Source organism: Portunus trituberculatus, chromosome 15, assembly GCF_017591435.1.
Source record: "Portunus trituberculatus isolate SZX2019 chromosome 15, ASM1759143v1, whole genome shotgun sequence".
Classification (NCBI taxonomy): domain Eukaryota; kingdom Metazoa; phylum Arthropoda; class Malacostraca; order Decapoda; family Portunidae; genus Portunus; species Portunus trituberculatus.
The window spans coordinates 2569973-2592148 of record NC_059269.1 but is presented as its reverse complement, the minus strand read 5'-3'; the positions used below and the strand labels follow the sequence as shown (position 1 = coordinate 2592148).

Here is a 22176-nt window from a genome sequence, read left to right as displayed (position 1 = left end):
TGAAAACTAAGATGTAAAAGGGAAAGCAAATGTGAAATTTATTTGGATGAATATATTATTCCATGGTGTTCCTTTTTGGTAAGAAGTGATGACGCACCTTGCTCACACAGCTGGTGGCGAGGCAGGGAGCTGCATATAAAGGGTGTCAAGACGAGGTTGCGTCACATTTACAAGCTTGACTTGTGTTGATACAGTGAATTTCTGTGACTGGTAAATTTTACGAAGTGTTATTATGGAGTTGCCTCATCTTGGCACCCACTGTGCTGAATCAACCTGTAATAAACTAGGTAAGTAACATAACATATCATATTGATGCTACAGGTGACTTCGGATTTTGTATCTACCTGCAAGTAGGACCTGTGGGAATGTTAGATTGTTTTATTTTTTGTTACATTTATGTTAGGTTACGTTTATGTTAGTAGTTAGGGAAAAGTAAGGAATGGCACCTCCTTTCTAATCATTGAAAACCATGCAAGGTGATAGAATACCTGCTTACTATCCAACATGTCTGTGATATTTTTAATGTGGGGTTTCGGTAGCTGTGGTGGCGAGTGGACGTGTTGTGTGTGCGCTCCGTTTTTGGCTGTGGTTTTTATAGTTAGCGAGTGGTGTTTGTGCTTGGTGTCTGTGTGTGGTGCTTTTGAGTGTTAGTGAAGTGAAAGTGTGTACTGCAAGTGTTAGATTAGAGTGAAATAGTGGTTAGAATCAGTGTTTGTGAGTTAAAAGTATTTTTGTAGAGCGAGGAGACTAGGCTTGTAACCGTCAAGTTGACCTTGAAAGAGGATTAGTTGACCTCACTTAGGCCCCCCCACCACCGCGGTTCCCCCACCCTGCTGTCACCTAGTATTTTTATTTGTTCGTGAGTTAACATATTGTAAATTAGTATGGCGGTAGCTACTGAGGTATATCAGAGTGTGATTGAGTGCGTGAAAGAGAGTGTTGAGGTGGGATTGGGAGAGTTTGTTGTGTGTGAGATGTGTGGGCACGACAGGAAGGTCGTTGACTTTTCTGAGTGTATGGTGTGTAGGCTCAAGAGCGAGAATTTAGTTCTTTCTCTTGAGCACCGAGAATTGCGAGAGGAAATCAGAAAGCTAAGTGAGGGGAAAAGTGCGAACGAAGTTCTCATCTTTGAATTGAAGGAGGAGGTTAAGAGGCTTGGGGAGGCAGTGGAAAAAATTAGGCAGGAGATCAGTGTTAGGCCGAAGGTTGGACCTTCTGAGGGCGACAGGGTGGCTTGGCCCTCTGTCGGGAAGAGCAGAGTGGGGAAGAGGGAGCAGGCGAGCCAGACTGGGAAAGATAGTAGTCAGGATAGGCAGAGATGGCAGGTTGCGAGGGGAAGGAAAGCGGAGATAGTTAGGGAGGATAGGACTAAACCTGTTGAGTGTGAAAATAGGTTCGGTTTGTTGGAGGGGGAAGGGGAGAGTGAGAGTGGAGTGAATGAAGTGGTTGTGGTGAGTGAAAGGAGAAAGAAGGGGGTAGAGGAGAGGAGGAGGATGGTTGTGCCTAGCACACCTCAGGTGTGTGTGGTGGGTGACTCTCAGGTTAGGTATTTAGATAGCACTTTCTGTGGGAAAGACAGGGATAGGAGGACGAACGTGTGTATGCCTGGTGCAGGTGTGAAGGCAGTGAGTGAGGAGGTGCAGAAGAGGGTTGGGGGATGGAGAGGAGGGTGTAGTAGTTTTGCACGTAGGTGGGAACGATGTCAGAGCAGGTGGGTCGGAGGAGTTAGTGGCAAGATTTCGGGAAATGTTAGGCAAGATAAGGGAGAGTGGTAGGAGGTGTGTAGTGTCAGGAATCTTGCCTCGTGTGTATGTTAGCAGGAATGGTTGTCTAGAGCCATTGGTGTGAATGATCGGGTAAAAGGGATGTGTAAGGATGTGGGTGTCAGCTTTGTGGATGTATGGGATAGGTTCTATGGGCGAAGGGATTTGTATGCTAGGGATGGTGTGCATCTGAGTAGGAAGGGTGTGGATGTGCTGAGTGGATGTCTGGAGGGGAGTTGGGATGGAGTGTAGGGGGTGAGGTAGCAAATGCATTCCAGAAGAAAGATGCTAGACATAAATTAGATAGGATAAACAGAGATAGTGAAAAGATTAGGAAAGATTTCCAGGTGCAAATAGGAGAGAATAAGATTAGGATTCCAAATAAGGAGACAGCATCTAGGAAGGTAGCAGGACTTAAATGTTTTTATGTAAATGCCAGGAGTCTTAGGAACAAGAAGGACGAGTTATCTAGTTATATAGTTGAGGAGGGCCTAGATGTTGTATGTGTCACAGAGGCATGGGTAAATGAGGAAAAGTTTAGGAAAATAGGAAAGAATATGAAGTAGATGGATACATTATGTATTTACACCAGAGAATTGGTAGGATAGGCGGAGGAGTAGTTATTTATGTAAAAATCCTTCATTTCCAGTCAGGTTAATGGTATTAAGGTAGATAACAGAGTAGAGTCCTTATGGCTGGATGTTAGAGTAAACAAAAGTAAGGTTATTAGAGTAGGAGCTTTTATAGGCCACCTAACCAGTCAGCAGATGTAGACAACCTTATGGTAGATGAGATAAATAGGGGTGTACTAGTCAGACAATTATCTTAGGGATTTTAATCTTAAGTCAGTAAACTGGGAGAGGATGGTAGGAGATGCTAGTGAAAATAAGTTTATGGAAAGTTTTCAGGATAACTATTTAGTGCAGATGGTAGATAAACCTACTAGGGGGAGGAAGGTTTTAGACATAGTACTAACAAATATTGAGCATTGTTTAAAGGAAGTTGAGGTAGGAGAGACTTTAGCAAACAGTGACCATCATATAATTAGATTTATCATTAATTCCAGTAGGGATAATATAGTGAATAAGACTAGAGTCCCAAACTATCAGAAAGGCAATTATGGTAGGTTACGTCAGTTATTAGGAGAGGTAAACTGGGAAGATAGTTTTGGAAATAAAACTGCACAGGAGATGTGGGATATTTTAAGGTTGTAGTAAAGGGTATAGTGATGCAGTGTATCCCTTACAAAGATATAAGGCAGAGAAACAGGAAGCCATTATGGTGGACTCATGAGATAGGTAGCCAGATCAGAGAGAAGAAGAGGGCATATAGAGAGTTGCAGAAAAGTGGGAAGATGTAGATTTGATTAGGTACAGACAGGTCAGAGATGATTTGAGTAAGGTTATAAAAAAAGTAAAAGGCAGGCAGAGATAAAACTAGCTAGAGCTGGGAGTAAAGATCCCAAAAATTATATAGTTATTACAAGGTCAGTGATAAAAGAAATAAGGATAGGATTGGACCACTCAGAAAAGATGGTGTAGTAGTGGATCAAAATGAAGACATAGTAGAATTATTGAATGAACAATTTTCTTCAGTATTTACTAGGAAAGAATAGGAAATCCTGTTACAAACAGTGCGACGAGTAGTTTAAGAGCTTTAGAAAATATTGATATAAAACCGGGAATTATTAGGAAATTTATTCTTGAACTAGACGATAGGAAAGCCAGTGGTCCTGATGAGCTACATGCCAGAGTACTTAGGGAGGGTGTAGACAGTATTTCTGAAGCACTTAAGTTAATCTTTGAAAGATCACTTAGGTTTGCTGAGATACCTCAGGACTGGAAGTTAGCTAATGTTACTCCAATATTTAAAAAGGTAGGAAGGATGATGCGAATAATTATAGACCGATCAGTTTAACTAGTATAGTATGTAAGATACTAGAGAAAATCATTAAGGGTAGTATTTGGGAGCATTTAAATGAGAATAGATTAATTAGAGATACCCAACATGGCTTTAGATCAGGGAGGTCCTGTCTTACAAATTTGCTCGATATCTTAGAATATATTACCAAGGAGTTAGATGATGGAAATAGCATAGATGTTATATATCTAGATTTTAGCAAGGCGTTTGATAAGGTACCGCATAGGAGGCTAGTGTACAAATTGAGACTACATGGGATAGGGGTAGGTTAGTTGATTGGATTAGTGAATGGCTTTCTGATAGGAAACAGAGAGTAGTATTAAATGGGGCAATGTCTGAGTGGAAGGAAGTGGTTAGTGGGGTACCCCAAGGATCAGTGCTAGGACCTCTTCTTTTCTTGGTGTACATTAACGATTTAGATATAGGAATTAGTAGCAAAGTATCAAAGTTTGCAGATGATACTAAGATAGCATGTGCAGTACAGGGTGAAAAGGACAATTACAGAATACAACGAGACCTGGACAGGCTGATAGCATGGGCAGACAGGTGGCAGATGGAGTTTAATTCTGATAAGTGTCAGGTTATGCATTTAGGTAAAGACAACACAAACTTTAACTATGAGATGGAGGGATGTTGGCTAGAGGCAGTAGAGGAAGGAAAGGATTTAGGAGTAGTGATAGACAGGACTATGAAATTTTCAAAGCAATGTTTAGAAGCAAGAAATAGGGCAAATAGGATCCTGGGTTTTATAAATAGAAATGTTAGTTATAAAAGTAAGGAAGTGGTGCGTAGCTTATATAATTCCTATGTTAGGCCCCATTTAGAGTATTGCATACAGGCCTGGTCACCCCACTATAGGCAGGATATCAACATGTTAGAAGCAGTTCAGAGAAGAGCAACTAGGATGATACCAGCATTAAAGCGCCTGGAGTATAGAGATAGATTAAAGGAATTAAACATGTTTTCATTTGAGAGGAGATGTATAAGAGGATATGATAGAGTTATTTAAAATGTTCTCAGATACAAACTACATAGATGTGAGATCTTTCTTTACCTTAGAGGAGGGAAATAGGACTAGAAATCATGGCAGGAAGATTAGAAAGCAAGGCTGCAGGTTAGATATAAGAAAATATTTCTTTAGTCATAGAGTGGTAGACTTCTGGAATGCATTGCCAGAGACGGTTGTAAATAGCACTAGTTTGACAATGTTTAAAAACAGATTAGATAAGCACTTAAATTTATTAGATTTATAATTATGTATAGCACTGCATGATAGTTTTTATAAGAAATTTACTATAGTTAAATAAGACATGATCCCCATGTATGGGGACCACAAATTGTAGAGGATTTCGCTGCAGGACTTAGCCCTGTTAATGGGCCAAATATTTAGAATTAGTATATAATGTATTGTGTACTTGTAAGTGTATCTTTAAGTACTGATGACGAGGTCGCTGTGCGACTGATACAGGATAACCTAGATGGGCCCTGGTGGCCCTTTGTTATCCTATTATTTATGTTATGTTATATGTTATGTTAGATGGTTAGTGACATTTTCTGCCACTTTATACTATCATATGATATGTATACCTACAATGGGTTTTGTGAAAGTCGTGAAGAAAATAATTGAAGAATGTTGAGGCAGAGTTATACTATGTTACAGATTGAATAATAAACACAAAAAAAGATGTCACACAAACTGCTCTGCCTACTGTATTGAAGTTAGTTTTGAGTTGGTATATAACAATTTAGGATCATGTCAAGAATAGCAAACTCACTCGTATCAGGGTTTGTTATTCTTTACTAAAAGATTATTGGGTTTGTTATTTTTTACATAGGAATAATTCAATTGAGTTTGCTGTTCTTGACATGAACACTTCAATAACTTGGTACCAGACATTTCAATAATTGATTAAATTCCAAAGCTACTGTTCACTAATTAAAGGTAAACTTTATTATATATTTTATTTATTTATTTATTTTTTTTACACTAAGGCATATAACACTTGTAGTGTAGGTATGTATACTTGAAGAGTATGTATAGGAAGTGCTGTTCAGCTTCCACCCATTAGTAGTGCAGGTAATTTTATTTATAGTGGCACCCTTGATAGGGCCCGTATCATCATCCAAGCACATCTTTGGTGTACGTAATCACATAGAACATGGCATCATGGTGACATGTAGGTAACTTTAAATCACTCGACAAATGGCATATTTTTGAGATGGTAAGGGGTGGGATTAGAACCTATGCATGGACATCTTCCCGATCCCCTGCCTCCCACCTTATCCACTATGCCACCACCTCCCTTATGAACCCAATTAATAGCTGTTTTCATATACGTACTAGTTTTAATTTTTATATTCTGATATCCAGGGACAGATCTACTTTACATTCACAAAAGTTGTGAAACCAATGTTCTTGAACCTTTTGTTTACTAGTTACACTGATTAGGTTTTTTTTTTTTTTTTTTTTTTTTTTTTTTTCTTTTTATTGTAAGAGGTGAAACCACCCAAGGGCAACAGGAATAAGAGAAAGGCCTAAACAAGTTCAAAAGAATTTTAATCAGATGTGGACTCTTAGGCTAGTGGAGGAGTTGTTATATACCTGGTTTCCTTTTCAATTTTAGATTTTGAATGAAGAATGTATGTGTAGCTATGTGCATAGTTTTGTTTCTTTAGAGGATAGACTATACTAGCTACCCTTTATGTTGTGAGACACAAAGGGAAATGTTCAGCGAGGTCACAGCTGGCTTTGATGATAAGTTCACAACACCTCTTGAACCAGTCAGTGGTAATAGACCTCATTGTGAGTAATTAAAATTTTTTATGTAAGAGGGAAACTGGCCAAGGGCAAAAAAAAAAAAGGCCCACTTTATTACCAATTCCATTAGAGATGAATACAGTTAGCCAAAAGACAGAGACAAATGTCATAACATAACATAAATAATAGGATAACAAAGGGCCACCAGGGCCCATCTAGGTTATCCTGTATCAGTCGCACAGTGACCTCGTCATCAGTACTTAACCCGTAAAGTCCGACAGGCCTTAAATACGGCTGCATAGCACACTTCCGATAGTCCTTAAATGGGGCAGCTACTTTGAGCGCTAATAAAAACCGCGCTAGCATTGGTAGCGCTGCTATATTTGGTCGTGACGTAGGCCTATGGTAGTACTGTCGGCTCCCAGGAAGCACACCGCTCTAGCCAGCTAGTCTCCCGCAAATTTCTGTGAGGTGCGTGAGCGTCGTGTCGCGGTGATAATTATTTACGTATTTACTTATTTAAGGAACTATTATTTACAACTGGCTACTGGTGCTAAGAGGAAGCTAAAGTTTAGTGATAAAAGTGATAGACAAGGCGGGACAAGACGCAAAGTGCACAGGTTGGAGGTAGATCCCGACCCCGCTATTGTGACAACATCGTCACCCACGCTTGATAAAAACATACGTAACTATAATCAGCCAATATGAGTGAAAACACGAAAAACATGTGAAAACACATAAAAACATGAGCAGTGCCTTACATTATGTAAGAATACACATAAAAGCACCTCCCCGAGTTGCCGCTACTACAATCTTCTCCAATTATCGGTTATTATTCTGAGACAACCATAGTGAGTAGAGCAATAAAAACTTGTAGGATGATGCATTGTCATGTCTACTAACAGCAGATTTTTTTTCCAGAGTAATTTATAAGAGTTGATTTTTTTTTATGATAATTGTGGTAATGGGAGGGTGCGAATTTTGCGGCCATCGGTCTTAGCGGGTTAAAGATACACTTACAAGTACACAATACATTATATACTAATTCTAAATATTTGGCCCATTAACAGGGCTAAGTCCTGCAGCGAAATCCTCTACAATTTGTGGTCCCCATACATGGGGATCATGTCTTGTTTAACTATAGTAAATTTCTTATAAAAACTATCATGCAGTGCTATACATAATTATAAATCTAATAAATTTAAGTGCTTATCTAATCTGTTTTTAAACATTGTCAAACTAGTGCTATTTACAACCATCTCTGGCAATGCATTCCAGAAGTCTACCACCCTATGACTAAAGAAATATTTTCTTATATCTAACCTGCAGCCTTGCTTTCTAATCTTCCTGCCATGATTTCTAGTCCTATTTCCCTCCTCTAAGGTAAAGAAAGATCTCACATCTATGTAGTTTGTATCTGAGAACATTTTAAATAACTCTATCATATCCCCTCTGGGGAGGGGACCAAAAATGTCCCCAGGTCGGACACCTCTCCTGTTGAAGACCACAAATGTCTTGACACCTCCCTCAACTTTTTCTACATTAACTTCTGCAACATTCGCAGTCTTAGATCTAATTTTCAATCTGTGGAACACCACCTCTCCTCTACTAAACCTCATCTTCTTTTCCTCACCGAAACACAGCTGTCTGAGGCAACAGACAGTAGCCCCTTCTCTGTTCCCTCCTACTTTCTCTATTCTCATTTTCATTCCAAAGCTGGAATTCTTGATCTTCATTCCAAAGCTGGATTCTTGATCTCTTCCTCACCTCTAACCCTTCTTCTTATGCTGTCACCCTTTCATATCCGTTGGGCTCCTCTGATCACAATCTTATTTCTGTATCTTGTCCTATTTTTCCAATCCCTCCGCAGGATCCCCCAAAGCGAAGGTGCCTCTGGCGTTTTGCCTCTGCCAGTTGGGGAGACCTGAGGAGGTATTATGCTGATTTTCCCTTGAATGATTATTGCTTCCGTGTCAGAGACCCATCTCTTTGTGCTGAACGCATAACAGAGGTGTTAGTATCTGGCATGGGCGTACATTCCTCATTCTTTTCTCAACCTAAACCTTCTAAACCTTGGTTTAACTCAGCCTGTTCTCGTGCTATACATGATAAGAGAGGTTGCCCACAAAAGGTACTTGAGCCTTCCATCTCCTGAATCTCATGCACTTTATATCTCTGCCCGGAATCATGCCAAGTCTGTTCTTCAACTTGCCAAACACTCTTTCATAAATAGGAAATGTCAAAATCTTTCAAACTCAAACTCTCCTCGTGACTTCTGGCATCTAGCCAAAAACATCTCAAATAACTTCACTTCTTCATCTTTCCTCCTTTATTTCATCCTGATGGCACCACTGCGATCTCTTCTGTCTCTAAAGCTGAACTCTTTTCTCAAACCTTTGCTCACAACTCCACCTTGGACGATTTTGGGCTTGTCCTCCTCTCCTCCTCCCTCTGACTATTTCATGTCTACAATCAAAATTCTTCGTAATGATGTTTTCCATGCCCTTGCTGGCCTAAACCCTCAGAAGGCTTATGGACCTGATGGGGTCCCTCCTATTGTTCTCAAAAACTGTGCTTCTGTGCTTGCACCTTGCCTGGGCAAACTCTTCCAACTTTATCTATCGACTTCTACCTTTCCTTCCTGCTGGAAGTTCGCCTACATTCAGCCTGTTCCTAAAAGGGTGACCGTTCTAACCCCTCAAACTACCGTCCTATAGCTTTAATCTTTGCTTGTCTAAAGTTTTTAATCTATCCTGAATAGGAAGATTCTCAAACATCTGTCACTTGACAATCTTCTGTCTGATCGCCAGTATGGCTTCCGTCAAGGTCGCTCTACTGGTGATCTTCTGGCTTTCCTTACTGAGTCTTGGTCATCCTCTTTTAGAGATTTCGGTGAAACTTTTGCTGTTGCGTTAGACATATCAAAAGCTTTTGATAGAGTCTGGCATAAAGCTTTGATTTCGAAACTGCCCTCTTACGGCTTCTATCCTTCTCTCTGCAACTTTATCTCAAGTTTCCTTTCCGACCGCTCTATTGCTGCTGTGGTAGACAGCTACTGTTCTTCTTCTAAACCTATTAATAGTGGTGTTCCTGAGGGTTCTGTCCTGTCACCCACTCTCTTTCTATTATTCATTAATGACCTTCTTAACCAAACTTCTTGCTCTATCCACTCCTACGCTGATGACACCACCCTACATCTTTCCACGTTCTTTCAGAGACGTCCAACCCTTCAGGAAATTAACAGATCACGCGGGGACACCACGGAACGCCTGACTTCTGATCTTTCTAAAATTTCCGATTGGGGCAGAGAAAATCTAGTAGTTTTCAATGCCTCAAAAACTCAATTCCTCCATCTATCAACTCGACACAACCTTCCAGACAACTATCCCCTCTTCTTCAATGACACTCAACTGTCTTCCTCTTCCACAATGAATATCCTCGGTCTGTCCTTTGCTCATAATCTTAACTGGGAACTTCACATCTCATCTCTTGCTAAAACAGCTTCTATGAAGTTAGGTGTTCTGAGGCGTCTCCGCCAGTTTTTCTCGCCCCTTCAACTGCTTACTCTGTATAAGGGCCTTATCCGTCCCTGTATGGAGTACTCTTCGCATGTTTGGGGGGTTCCAGTCACACAGCTTTGCTTGATAGGGTGGAATCGAAAGCTCTACGTCTCATCAACTCCCCTCCTCTGACTAACTGTCTTCACTTTCTTTCTCACTGGCGAAATGTTGCATCCCTTTCTATATTTTATCGCTATTTTCATGGTAACTGTTCTACTGATCTTGCTAACTGCATGCCTCCCCTCCTCCTGCAGCCACGCTGCACAAGGCTTTCTTCTTCCTCTCATCCCTATTCTGTCCAACTCTCTAATGCAAGAGTTAAGGTGGTAATTCGATGACTCGATATCAATATCAGTTTTTTGGCTCTCCCATTGCTATTTTTTCACCGAATTCAATAATATTTATACACAAGGTGTATGTTTATGGTGTACGTCTTCAGTGTTAATTTGGTACACAAATGTGGCGTAGTTTTTTTGCAATGAATATTTTTTCGGCGATAAGAAAATAATTAAAAATACCATTATAAAATCAAAACTAATAACAGTGTGGCAATTTCCTCTTAACCACATATAATATACATAACAATAAATAAATGTTAGCATCGGCATACACATAACCTATGTTATAACAATTTCATTACACGCCAAATTGTTACCTTTTTTTTCATCAAAATTTGAGTTTATAAGCCTGTTGTAAATTTATTTGAGTGAGTTCATGCATTATCATGCTGACATTTGTTAAGATGAGGTTGTTGATCATTTTGCTGCAAAAGTTTTGAAATTGACCAATTACTGAAAAAGTTATTCAACAGTATATGCTGAAAAACTGAAAGTCGAGAAAACGCATTTTCTGTGAACATCTTCAAAACCCCACATAACTCGCTTCCTCACTGGGCAACGGTTTCCTAGCAGGTGGGCTTTAAGATAGGAGGTACCCTAAAAGTATCCCTTTAGCCCATAAATTCCGTGAAAAGCCCACATGGTATAAAAAAAAAAAATAACTCACTCCAATATGTACCAAACTCAGATATGTACTTACATAATCCCTTGACAACTGCTTGGAGGCTGGTAGTGGCTGTTTAGATAGTTTCATGCCATGTTACATCATGGCCTTACACGTGGCATTGTCACAATTTGGGAACCCAACACTTGTAAAATACGATCAACAGGTAGGCTGCACGCATGCGCACTTCCTAAGGCTGTATCGATTGGTACTGAGGGAGTAGCGTCTTCCTCACCCTCACTGCCTGATACTAAACTATCGTACATCACGCAAAAATAAATAAAACAGCTCAAAAAAAATAATAAATACAAGCAAAACAAAGACTAGAAGAAAAAGGGGCGTATGCACGCTTGGGTATTGAAAGGGCCGGCCCTTTAAACCCACCATTACCAGGTAAGCAGTGCGTTATGTGCCTGGCAACTTTGGCCATGGCTTCCCTCTCCAGAGACGAACCCAAGTACCAAGTTTCCAATTTTTCAATTTTTTTGACCAAATTAACGAATTTCCACCTTAACCAGTATGCTCAATCATTCATCACTTTCACTGGTAAACTCTGGAACTCCCTCCCTGCATCTGTATTTCCAAATTCCTACAACTTGTCTTCTTTTAAGAGGGAGGTATCGAGGCATTTGCTCCCCTAATTCTGGCTGACGGTTTTGGCACTTTTCTACTCTTTGGAGAGCCAGCTCAAGTGGGCTTTTTCTAACTTTCTTTTTTGCCCTTGGCTGGCCCTCTTCCCTATGTAAAAAAAAAAAAAAAAAATCAATCTCAAATGAAAACATGTTTAATTCCTTTAATCTATCTCTATACTCTAGGCGCTTTAATGCTGGTATCATCCTAGTTGCTCTTCTCTGAACTGCTTCTAACATGTTGATATCCTGCCTATAGTGGGGTGACCAGACCTGTATGCAATACTCTAAATGGGGCCTAACATAGGAATTATATAAGGTCTTGAGACCTCACTCTTAAAAGAAGTCATGTCGTAGGAAGATGGAAATACAGAAGCAGGCAGGGAGTTCCAGAGTTTACCAGAGAAAGGTATGAATGATTAAGAGTACTGATTAACTCTTGCCTTAGAAAGTCAGATGGAATAGGGGTGAGAGGAAGAAGAAAGCCTTGTGCAGAGAGGCTGCAGGAGGAGGGGAGGCATGTAGTTAACAAGATCAGTTACCATGAAAATAGCAGTAGAAGATAGCAAGAGATGCAACATTTTGGTGGTGAAAAAGAGGGTGAAGATGTTCAGTCAGAGGAATGGAGTTGATGAGACAAAAAGCTTTTGATTCAACACTATCTAACAAAACTGTGAGTGGAAACCTCTCCCCCCACAAACATGTAGAAAGTACTCCATACAAGGATGGATAATGCTCTTGTACAGAGTTAGCAGTTAGAGGGGCAAGAAAACCTGGTGTAGATGCTACAGAACACCTAACTTCGTAGAAATTATTTTAGCAAGAGATGAGATGTGAAGTTTCCACTTTAGATTATGAGTAAAGGACAAGCCGAGGATATTCATTATAGAAGAGGAGGACAGCGGAGTGTCATTGAAGAAGAGGGGATAGTTGTCTGGAAGGTTGTGTCAAGTTAATAGATGGAGGAATTGAGTTTTTGAGGCATTGAGAAGAAGAATTTTTACTGGAGGATTCTGGATATGAGACTAAAGAAGTGGTATCTAAGAAAAAAGAGGAGGTCGTGGAGGAAGTAATGAATTAAGGTGGACTTATACTAATGTAGATGGTTTGTTATCAAGTATATCGGAAGTAAGGGATTATTTGAAAGAGAAAAAGCCAGATGTAATGTGTATCATTGAAACAAAACAAAAAAAAGAGATACATGTCAACTTTAAAGAGGAAGGATATGATACCTGGAGGAGGGACAGGAAGGATAAAGGGGGAGGAGGAGTGCTAATAATGGATTGTGATAACATATGTGTGGAGGATGTGCAATATGGAGAGGATAAAGTGGAAGTATTGGGAGTAACAATCAGAACAGAAGATTTGAAGAAAAGAAAAATTATAGTCACTTATGTTCCACCAAAGACTAATACATGGGGATCAGAAGAGCATAAAGATATGCAAAGAGAGGCAATAAAGTGCCTAGATAACATGATAAGAAGAGATAGAAGAATACTCTTAGTTGGAGACTTTAACTGTAAAAAAATAAACTGGAGAGAGATGGAAGTAATGGAAAATGCTGGGCAGTGGAGTGAGAAAGTGTTACAGCTAACTATGGTTAATACAATGGACCAGTGGGTGGAGGAGTCCACAAGGTACACGGGGAAAGAAGAACCATCGTTGCTTGACTTAGTCTTCAAAAAGAAACCAGAGTCCCCTCCAATCATACAATACCTTAGTCCAATGGGGAAAAGTGATCATGTGACAGTAGAGATACAAATGCAGGAGGAAGATGAGATAAGTTAGAGAGAGGACTATAAAGGAGAGAGATTAAATTATGCAAGAGTGGATTTTGAAAATTTAAGGAGTTATTTTGCGGACATTGAGTGGAGTAATATTATGTGCAGGAAGACTGTATAAGAGAAATATGATATATTCTTACAAAAATACTATGGAGTAAAAAAGTTTGTTCTTGTTTATAGAGTTAAGAAAAAAATACATGTATGGTACAATGGTATAGGCTTACAAGCAAAAAAGGCAAAGGATAAAGCGTGGAAGAAACTTTTAAAGCAGGGAAATGACTATAATAGTCGGCAGCACAAAGATACTAGAAATGAATATATTAGAGTAAGGAGAGAGGAAGAAAGTAAGTTTGAGAAAGATGTAGTGGATAAAAGCAAGGATGAACCCAAACTTTTCTACAAGTGTATAAATGGCAAAACAAAGAATAAGGAAACAATTGAAAAAAAAAAAAGAAAATAAAGAAGGAAAGACATACTAAACAGAGAAAGAAATGTAATTCACCTTGGTCGCCTGCTGGTCACCCAGCCAGTCTTCCCCATTACGGAGCGAGCTCAGAGCTCATAGACCGATCTTCAGGTAGGACTGAGACCACAACACACTCCACACACCGGGAAAGCGAGGCCACAACCCCTCGAGTTACATCCCGTACCTATTTACCTATTTACTATTTTACATTAAGAGGCTTGTCCATTTGCCTCGCTGTGCCGGGATTCGAACCCGGCCCTCTTGATTGTGAGTCGAGCATGTGAAATAATGAATGAGAGCTTCAAAGCGGTATTCACTGAAGATGATGATTTCACAGAATCTAATATGTCATTGGATTGCCAAGGATTACAGGGGGATTGCAGTGCACAAAGAGAATATTGGAAGATTACTGGATATGGAGTACTCTTCACGTGTTTGGGGGGGTTCTAGTCACACAGTTTTACTAGATAGGGTGGAATCTAAAGCTTTTCGTCTCATCAACTCCTCTCTTCTGACTAACTGTCTTCAGCCTCTTTCTCTTTCTATCTTTTATCGCTATTTTCATGCTAGCTGCTCTACTGATCTTGCTAACTGCATGCCTCCCCTCCTCCTGCAGCCTCGCTGCACATGGCTTTCTTCTTCCTCTCATCCCTATTCTGTCTAACTCTCTAATGCAAGAGTTAATCAGTATTCTCAATCATTCATCCCTTTCACTGGTAAACTCTGGAACTCCCTCCCTGCATCTGTATTTCCAACTTCCTATGACTTGTTTTCTTTTAAGAGGGAGGTATCGAGGCATTTGCTCCCCAATTTTGGCTGACGCTTTCCCACTTTTTAGAGAGCCAGCACTCAAGTGGGCCTTTTTTTTATCTATTTTTTTGCCCTTAATTGGCCCTCTCCCCTACATAAAAAAAAAAAAAAAAAAAATTCAAAACCCAGGAGGACTGTTTGCTGTTACAGGAAAACATAAACAAAATCTATGAGTGGAGTAAAAATTGGAAATTGGAGTTTGATGCAAAGAAATGTTACATAATGGAACTGAGAAAGAGTAAGAGAAGACCAGCATCGAAATATCTGATGAAAGAGGAACAAATTATGATGACTAAAGAGGAAAAAGATCCGGGAGTGATTATTTAGAAAAATCTGAACCCCCAAAAAACACATAAGTAAGATATTTGGATTAGCATATAAAATGTTGACTAATGAAAGTGGCATTTCAGTTCATGGACAAAGATATAATGAAAAAATTATGACAAGCATGATACATCCAAAGCCAGAGTATGCCGCTGTGGTGTGGTCTCTGAGCTCTAAAAAAGATATAAGAAGATTAGAATGGATTCAGAAAATTCGTACAAAGATGGTGCCAGAACTGAAGTACCTAACATATGAAGAAAGACTGAAGGAAATGAAACTGCGAACCTTACAAGATAGAAAAGAATGAGGATATTTAATAATGTAAAAGTTAGTCAATGGTGTTGAAAAGATAGACAAGGAAGACCTGGTGCTGGTGACAGAAGAAGATAGAAGGACAAGAGGACATGTAAAGAAGGTTAGAATGAGGCAATGTGTGAAGGATATTGGAATATACAGTTTCCCACATACAATGGTGGAAAAGTTGAATGCATTGAGTGATAAAGTTGTCACAGCACATTTTGCATAACTTAAGGAATAATTGGGTCAATGGAGACATGTAGACAGGACACTAGGAGCCCCGCTCAAACCCTGTACAATACAACTAGGTAAATACTGTCATACCTCGCCCAACACGACAGTTAGGTTCCTGAGGTCGTCGTGCACGGCAAGATTCGTGTTGGGCGAATAATAAGCCCTAAAGAAAAATAGGGGTTAAGTTCTCAGATCCTCCCCAAAAAACACTTTTTTACCAAAAAGACTGAAAAAAAACAATAAATGAAGTACCAAACACACATTTTATTTAACTACAGTACTAATACAGTAATACTCCGCTTAATGAACACGATAAGGGGTGTCAAAGCTGTTCGTAGAGCGGAAATTTATTAAGCGGACGTAATTTTCCCATAGGAAATAATGGAAATAGGGGAGATGTGTTCTGGGCTGGTCCCCAGCATACCACATGGGTTAAAAAAAAAATTATATATATTGTGATGGGCACCATCTTAATCCCCTTTAATTTATTATTTCATTATATGTGTAGCCTCTGGCCCAAGCGCAGGCTGTCGCTGTTCCGCTGTGCGGCCAAACCCCCTCTCTTTGTTTCCACCATTTTGTTGTGTCTGCGAGCCTCAGTCTCAAGGTAGCCTTCAGCGGAGATAGACACGCACTCTCGTCGGTCTGGCACAGTGTTAGGGAGATTCGTGTTGCTGGGCTTCTCTTGTGACTCGCTAGTCATTGGTCTGGAATTTGTGCCCTCCTGTTGAGTAGCTGGCTTGCTACTCGGTAGACCGTGGCTATGTAGGACAACGGGCTTGTTGTCCTAAGGAGTGTGGCCGGTTGGGGTCTACATTTCCTGTTTGCGTTCGTCCACTCAGGTGTGGTGACGCGGAGGGACGCGTTATTGTTTCGTCCCGTTGTTGCTGTTGGTGGCTGTGGTCACCAGTGTGTTTGGTGGGCGGCTGTGTGCCCCCATCATCTGTTGTGTAGTATCAATAGTATACTGTTTATAGTACCGGCCAGTCTTCAGCGGAGTTAACACGTACATTCTCGGCACAGGAAGAGACACGTGTGGCTGGACTGTGCTTTACATGTACTCGCTAGTCATTGGTCTGGGAGATGTGCCCTCCTGTTGAGTAGCTGGCTTGCTACTGGGTAGACCGTGACTGTTGGAGCGACAGGCTTGTTGCTCTGGGAGAGGTGTAGTTGGTTTGGCTGCACTTCTGTTTTACGTCCATCCTGTATTGTGGCGGCAACACGTGGGAGAGACGCAGCATTGTCTCGTCCTGTTTGTTTTGTTGGTGGCCGTGGTCACCAGTGGGGTTTGGTAGGCGGCTGTGTGCCCCCACCATCTTTTGTATAGTTTCAGTAGTATACTGTATTGTAGTGGTAGTAGCCACGCACACTATTGAATGCTGAGAGGCTTCATGTCGGCCAGTGGTGCGTAGTTGTCGTCCGCCAGACATGTCTGCGACGAGTATTTGGACTCAGTGTATAGTGGGTGTCACGCGTAGGTGGTGTCTGGGCTTGTGTGTACATCACCGGATGTGCTGTACACATCATATATTGCAGTAGTAGTAGGCCAGGGATGTCAGTCTAACAGGTATTAGTAACCACTTGTTGTAGTAGGATAGTATAGTAATATATACTGCACGTTTTGTCCCAGTCTGTGAACCCTCACAGCCTGGGTGCAAGGCGTACAGAGAGGCATTAATACTTCATAGAGAAGTGGATGGAATTGTCCTTGTGGGCGGTTTCTCTAGGGGGTATTAAGGCCTCGCCCTGTTACACATAACTTCTACCATTTATAAATTCTACTTGATTGGGTACAGGAGGAGAAGGAGTTGCTGAGGAGATTCCCTTACAGTGGGGGAAATTATACACTGTTGGCAACCTTGAAAGAACCTGAGGGCTACGGTGGCTGTGAGTTATAGTAGTGGGGACTCTGGAGTTTTTATATTCCTCACGGTACTGACCGTAACGAAGTTGGCGATTTTGCCAGAATAACACTCTAGTGAGCTGTAGCAGTTAACCGCAGCCGTGTGGCATACGTAAAACCATAACAGTGGCGACCTCGCCAGGATAAACCAAATGCCTTTATAGTGTGTAGTGTATTGTGTGGGGTATTATTACTTATATTATTTTGTTGTTTGTGAAAACGAGTCCTTGTGAGCACCATGGAAAGAATTACTGGTCTTTTCACCCCACCAGTGGAGGGTGAGGATGCGAGTGTGAGCTGGCGAGACTCACCACGTGGGTATGATGAGTCAGTGGCCGCGCGTGAGGTCAGGGAGGACGCATTTACTACGTGTCATGATAACGCACGTGGCGGTCCCAGAGAAGGTGACGTGGGACATATTAGCCCTGGCAGAAGTATCGGAAGCAGGGAAGGCTCCCGACGATCTAGTCCAGCAAGCAGTATTGCTGATAGTGTCCAGTCAGCTGCCAGACTGGAGGAACTGCGATTGAAGCTGGAAATGAGGAAAATGGAGATAGAAGCAGAAGAGAGGCGAGAGTTGAAGAGATTAACTGCGGAAGAGAGACGAGAGTCAAACAGACTAGCAGCAGAGCAAGAGGCTAGAGAGGCGGAAGAAAGACGAGAACTTCAGAGACTAGCAGCAGAGAAGGAGACTAGAGAGATGGAGATGATGAGATTGGAGATTGAGAGAGAAAGGGCAGATAAAGATAGAGAGTTGGAGTGGGAGAGAACTCGCCATGCAATAAGTACGCCTGGAGTTGTTGGTAGTGTAGGAGGAGGAGGAGAACAGAGTGTTGAGCGTACGTTAGTTCAAAGTCTCCAGCTAGTCCCCGAATTTGATGAGGCTAAGGTGGCTGAATGGTTTGTTCGCTTCGAGAGAAAAGCCAAGGAGTTTGCTTGGTCTCGAGAGAGATGGGTAGACTTGGTCGCGAATAAACTCAAGGGAAAAGCCTTGGAAGTTTATGATAAAATGTCAGCTGATAATCTGGATGATTATGAGGAGTTTAAGGCTGACATTTTGCGGGCATATGAGCTGCGACCAGAAGCCTATCGCTTGCAATTCAGAGGAAAGAGGAAGCCAGCAAGTGACTCCTACCTCGAGTGTGCTCGTTCACTGGAGCAAGTGTTTGAGAGATGGGTTGCTAGCGAGGGTGTTGACTCTCTCGAGGCTTTGAAGGAGTTAGTAGTTATGGAGCAGTTCATCGACATTGCTGATAAGAAGCTGGTACCTCTATTGAGGGAGAAGAGGTCTAGGACTTTGAAGGAGGCTGCTACATGGGCTGATGATTATGTGTTGGCCCACCGTCCTGTGCAGTAGCCTGGGAGTTGGGAGTCGTAAGGAAGGTGGTCCTAAGGGAGGCCCAGGGAGTGGTGGCAGTTCTTCCTCGGGCTCTCCAGGCCACTTTAGGCGATATACTGGATTCAGCAGTAAGATGGGTTTTTGAAAGCCCCAGGCCCCCACCCCTCCTTTTTCTGCGAAGGACGGGACGGCGGGGAAGGCGGCTCCTAGAACGCCCAAGTATGATTACCAGCCTGCGTGCTATCACTGCCGAGGGAAAGGGCATTTTAAGTTCAATTGCCCAAAATTAGTAACAGCTGAAACTCCAAAGTCCTCGCAGAAACCAGTTGCCTTGTTGGTGTGGCCAGATAAAGTTCGTGGTGATGAGTTGACTGCTCCTTCAGGCTTTAGAAGTGAGAAGGCACGGCGTGTGCCTGAGTTGTGTTTGGAAGAGGGAGAGCAGGTTGGCCCGCCTGTCCCTCCCCCTGTTGCCACGCCCACTGTTGTTAAGGATAGTGAGCTCGACTGGTGCCGTCCTTTCCTGTGTGGAGGCACTGTTGAGATTGATGGCACCAAGTATCCCATCACTGTACTGCGTGATACGGGAGCACAGCAGTCAGTGTGCCAAAATGTCACTGAGAAGAAGGTGACATCTAGTAAGGCAGTGTTGTGTCGTGGACTTAACACTGTGGAGGAGTTCGTGACAGCTGAGGTGACGCTGTCATGTCCTCTTGTCACTGCTACGGTGCAGGTAGCAGTGGCAGACGAACTGCCAGTCGCAGGAGTGGACTTCCTGCTTGGGAATGATTTGGCTGGTGGTCGTGTATGGAGCCCAACCTCTGATGAGGATGAGGTTGCTGAAGAGTCTGGGCCAGTGGTGCAAGACTCTGAGAACGTTATTACCTGCTCTCAGGCCCGCCGGGCTGAGAGAGAGCCTGTTACTACCCAGAAGGTTGCTAGCAGCCAGGTGGGATTAACTCCAGATGGGAGTAGCAGTGCTGATGTGGTGGAGCCAGTGTTGGGCTCACCATTGAGTTCTGGTGTAGAGGCTGACGGTGATGGCGTAGAGTCACTTGTTAATGCACAGCATTCAGCTTTGGGAGTTGTTGCTGAGAGTGAGGACAAAGTGTTGGGTGTAGCTGAGTTGTTTGATGGTTATCCTCACTCTGCAGAGCACTCCGGAGGGAGCACTTGTGCTGAGTTGCTTCCTGGTGTGGAGGCTGAGGGCTCTGATGTTCAGCACAGGCCCCAGCATGATAATTCAGGCAGTTTGTTGGAAGTTGGCGCCCAGGGTGGGGAGACTTCCAGTTCTGCGGGGGAGTTGGAAGTTTCTCCCCCTGTAGAGCATCGTGGAGGCAGGGAGCGAGCTGTTCCCTTGCCTGGTGACTGCCTGGCTGGTGGTGATGATCCTTCTGAGGACTCACCGGATCACATGGCAGGAGCGGAGCAGCCTGGGCCAGCTCTCTGTCCTCGAGGCCGTGTGGGACATAGGGTTGCAGCGTTGCCTCAACCCCATGACCCTATTGTCCCTCTTTCTCTTACCCAGCTAGAGCCTGCAGAGCTCATTCGTAGGCAACAGGAGGACCCGGCGTTGGCCTCCTTCTTTGCTCGAGTGGGTGAGGGAAGTGAGGAGTTGGAGGGTAGGGAGGAATTTGTTTTGCATCAAGGGGTGTTGTGTCGTAGATGGCAGGAGAGTGATGGTGGTGAGTTACTGCAAGTAGTTGTGCCGCAGAAGCTGCGTGAGGCACTTGTGCTGTTGGCACATGAGAGGCCCCTGGCTGGACACCTGGGCATCCGAAAGACCGTCGCTCGCCTGCGTCGCAATTTTTGGTGGCCCAGCATGTCTGGAGAAGTAGCCACGATTCTTAAGTGCTGCCACACTTGTCAAGTGGTGGGCAAGCCTAATCAGACACCCCCTGTGGCGCCACTCCACCCCATCCCTGCTGTTGATCCTCCCTTCACGAGGGTTTTGATTGATATAGTAGGTCCTCTGCCTACTACCAGGGCTGGTCACAAGTATTTGTTGACCATAATGGATGTTACCACGCGGTATCCTGAAGCAATTCCCCTGAGAAGCACTCACTCTAAGGTGGTGCTGAAGGCTTTGTTAACCTTCTTTACACACTTTGGATTGCCAGCAGAGCTGCAGTCCGATCAGGGGACCAACTTTACTTCAAAGTTGTTTAAAGATACGATGACTGCGTGGGGGATCAAACATATTGTGTCCAGTGCTTATCATCCGCAGTCTCAGGGAGCCCTGGAGAGACATCATCAAACTCTCAAGACCATGCTCAAGAGTTTCTGCATGGAGAGAGATAAGGATTGGGACGAGGGTGTCCCCTTTGTCTTATTTGCGGTGAGAGAAGCGCCCACTGAGTCCTTACAAGCTAAAAGAACCGCCTGAACTCGTGACTCTACAATGGATAAAATGGAAAGCCTTGTGGAAATGTGGTACATAAGTTTTGTGTGCGGTACCATGATGTGCCCTTTGTTTACATTCCACAGGTTGCCGGGTAGTGTCTTTCCCGTTTCACTCTCCCTTCCTTCATAAATTTAAGATCATCAACATTATAAAGTTACGTACATATATACATTAGTGTACATTATAATGACAAATTAAACTGCCTAAATGGTTAACTTCATAATTTTTACTTTCATTAAACCTTTCATTGTACTATGATGCACTCTTGCTTTGCTTACTCTCAATGGAAGTTCAAGTCAGGGGTTAAACTTGTTATAATCGGTTCGCTTAACAAAGTTTTGCTTAATGAAGTGTTTTTATGAACATAACCCCTTCGTTAAGCAGGGATATATATTTTTTTTCTATATTTCTATTAGCTTTTTACAAGCCTTGCCCCCAAGAAAGGATTGTTTTGTAATGCATAAAGTGAAATCTTACATGAAATACCAAAAAAATAAAGCAGAGATTATAAGATCGGCCACAGACGGCGGAGACTCCGGCGACTTGGCCGCTTCTTCTTTTTCTTGTGACCTTTTTAGCTTGGCGTGTTGTCTTTCACCACAATATTAAATTTGTTTTCACTCCTTTATTGCCTGCTATAATGGATATCATATCTTAGTATTCATATACGCTCATGCCATGAGGATAACCTGGACTCTGTGGCACTGAGTGATAGTGAATTACTAATGAAATACCGTGGTATTTCATAAGTAATTCACTATCACTCAGTGCCACAGAGTCCAGGTTATCCTCGTGGCATGAGCGTATATGAATACTAAGATATGATATCCATTATAGTAGGCAATAGACGAGTGAAAACAAATCTAATATCGTGGTGAAAGACAACATGCCAAGCTAAAAAAAAATCACAAGAAGAAGAAGCTGCCAAGTCGCCGGAGTCTCCGCCGTCTGTGGCCGATCTCATCATCTCTGCTTTATTTTTTGGT

General features: G+C 42.3%; 1 protein-coding gene across 2 annotated transcripts in view; it reads left to right on the top strand.

The window, feature by feature from the left end:
- Positions 1 to 91: 91 nt before the first annotated feature.
- LOC123504019 (AN1-type zinc finger protein 2A-like) overlaps positions 92 to 22176 on the top strand; it is a 112601-nt gene continuing 90516 nt past the window's right edge. The window contains exon 1 of one of the 2 annotated variants that reach the window (XM_045254230.1): positions 92 to 287. In XM_045254230.1, coding sequence (XP_045110165.1) covers positions 233 to 287 — 55 coding nt within the window. In that variant the 5' untranslated portion in view covers positions 92 to 232. The remainder of the gene's footprint in view (positions 288 to 22176) is intronic. The other variant, XM_045254228.1, reaches the window with a different exon arrangement.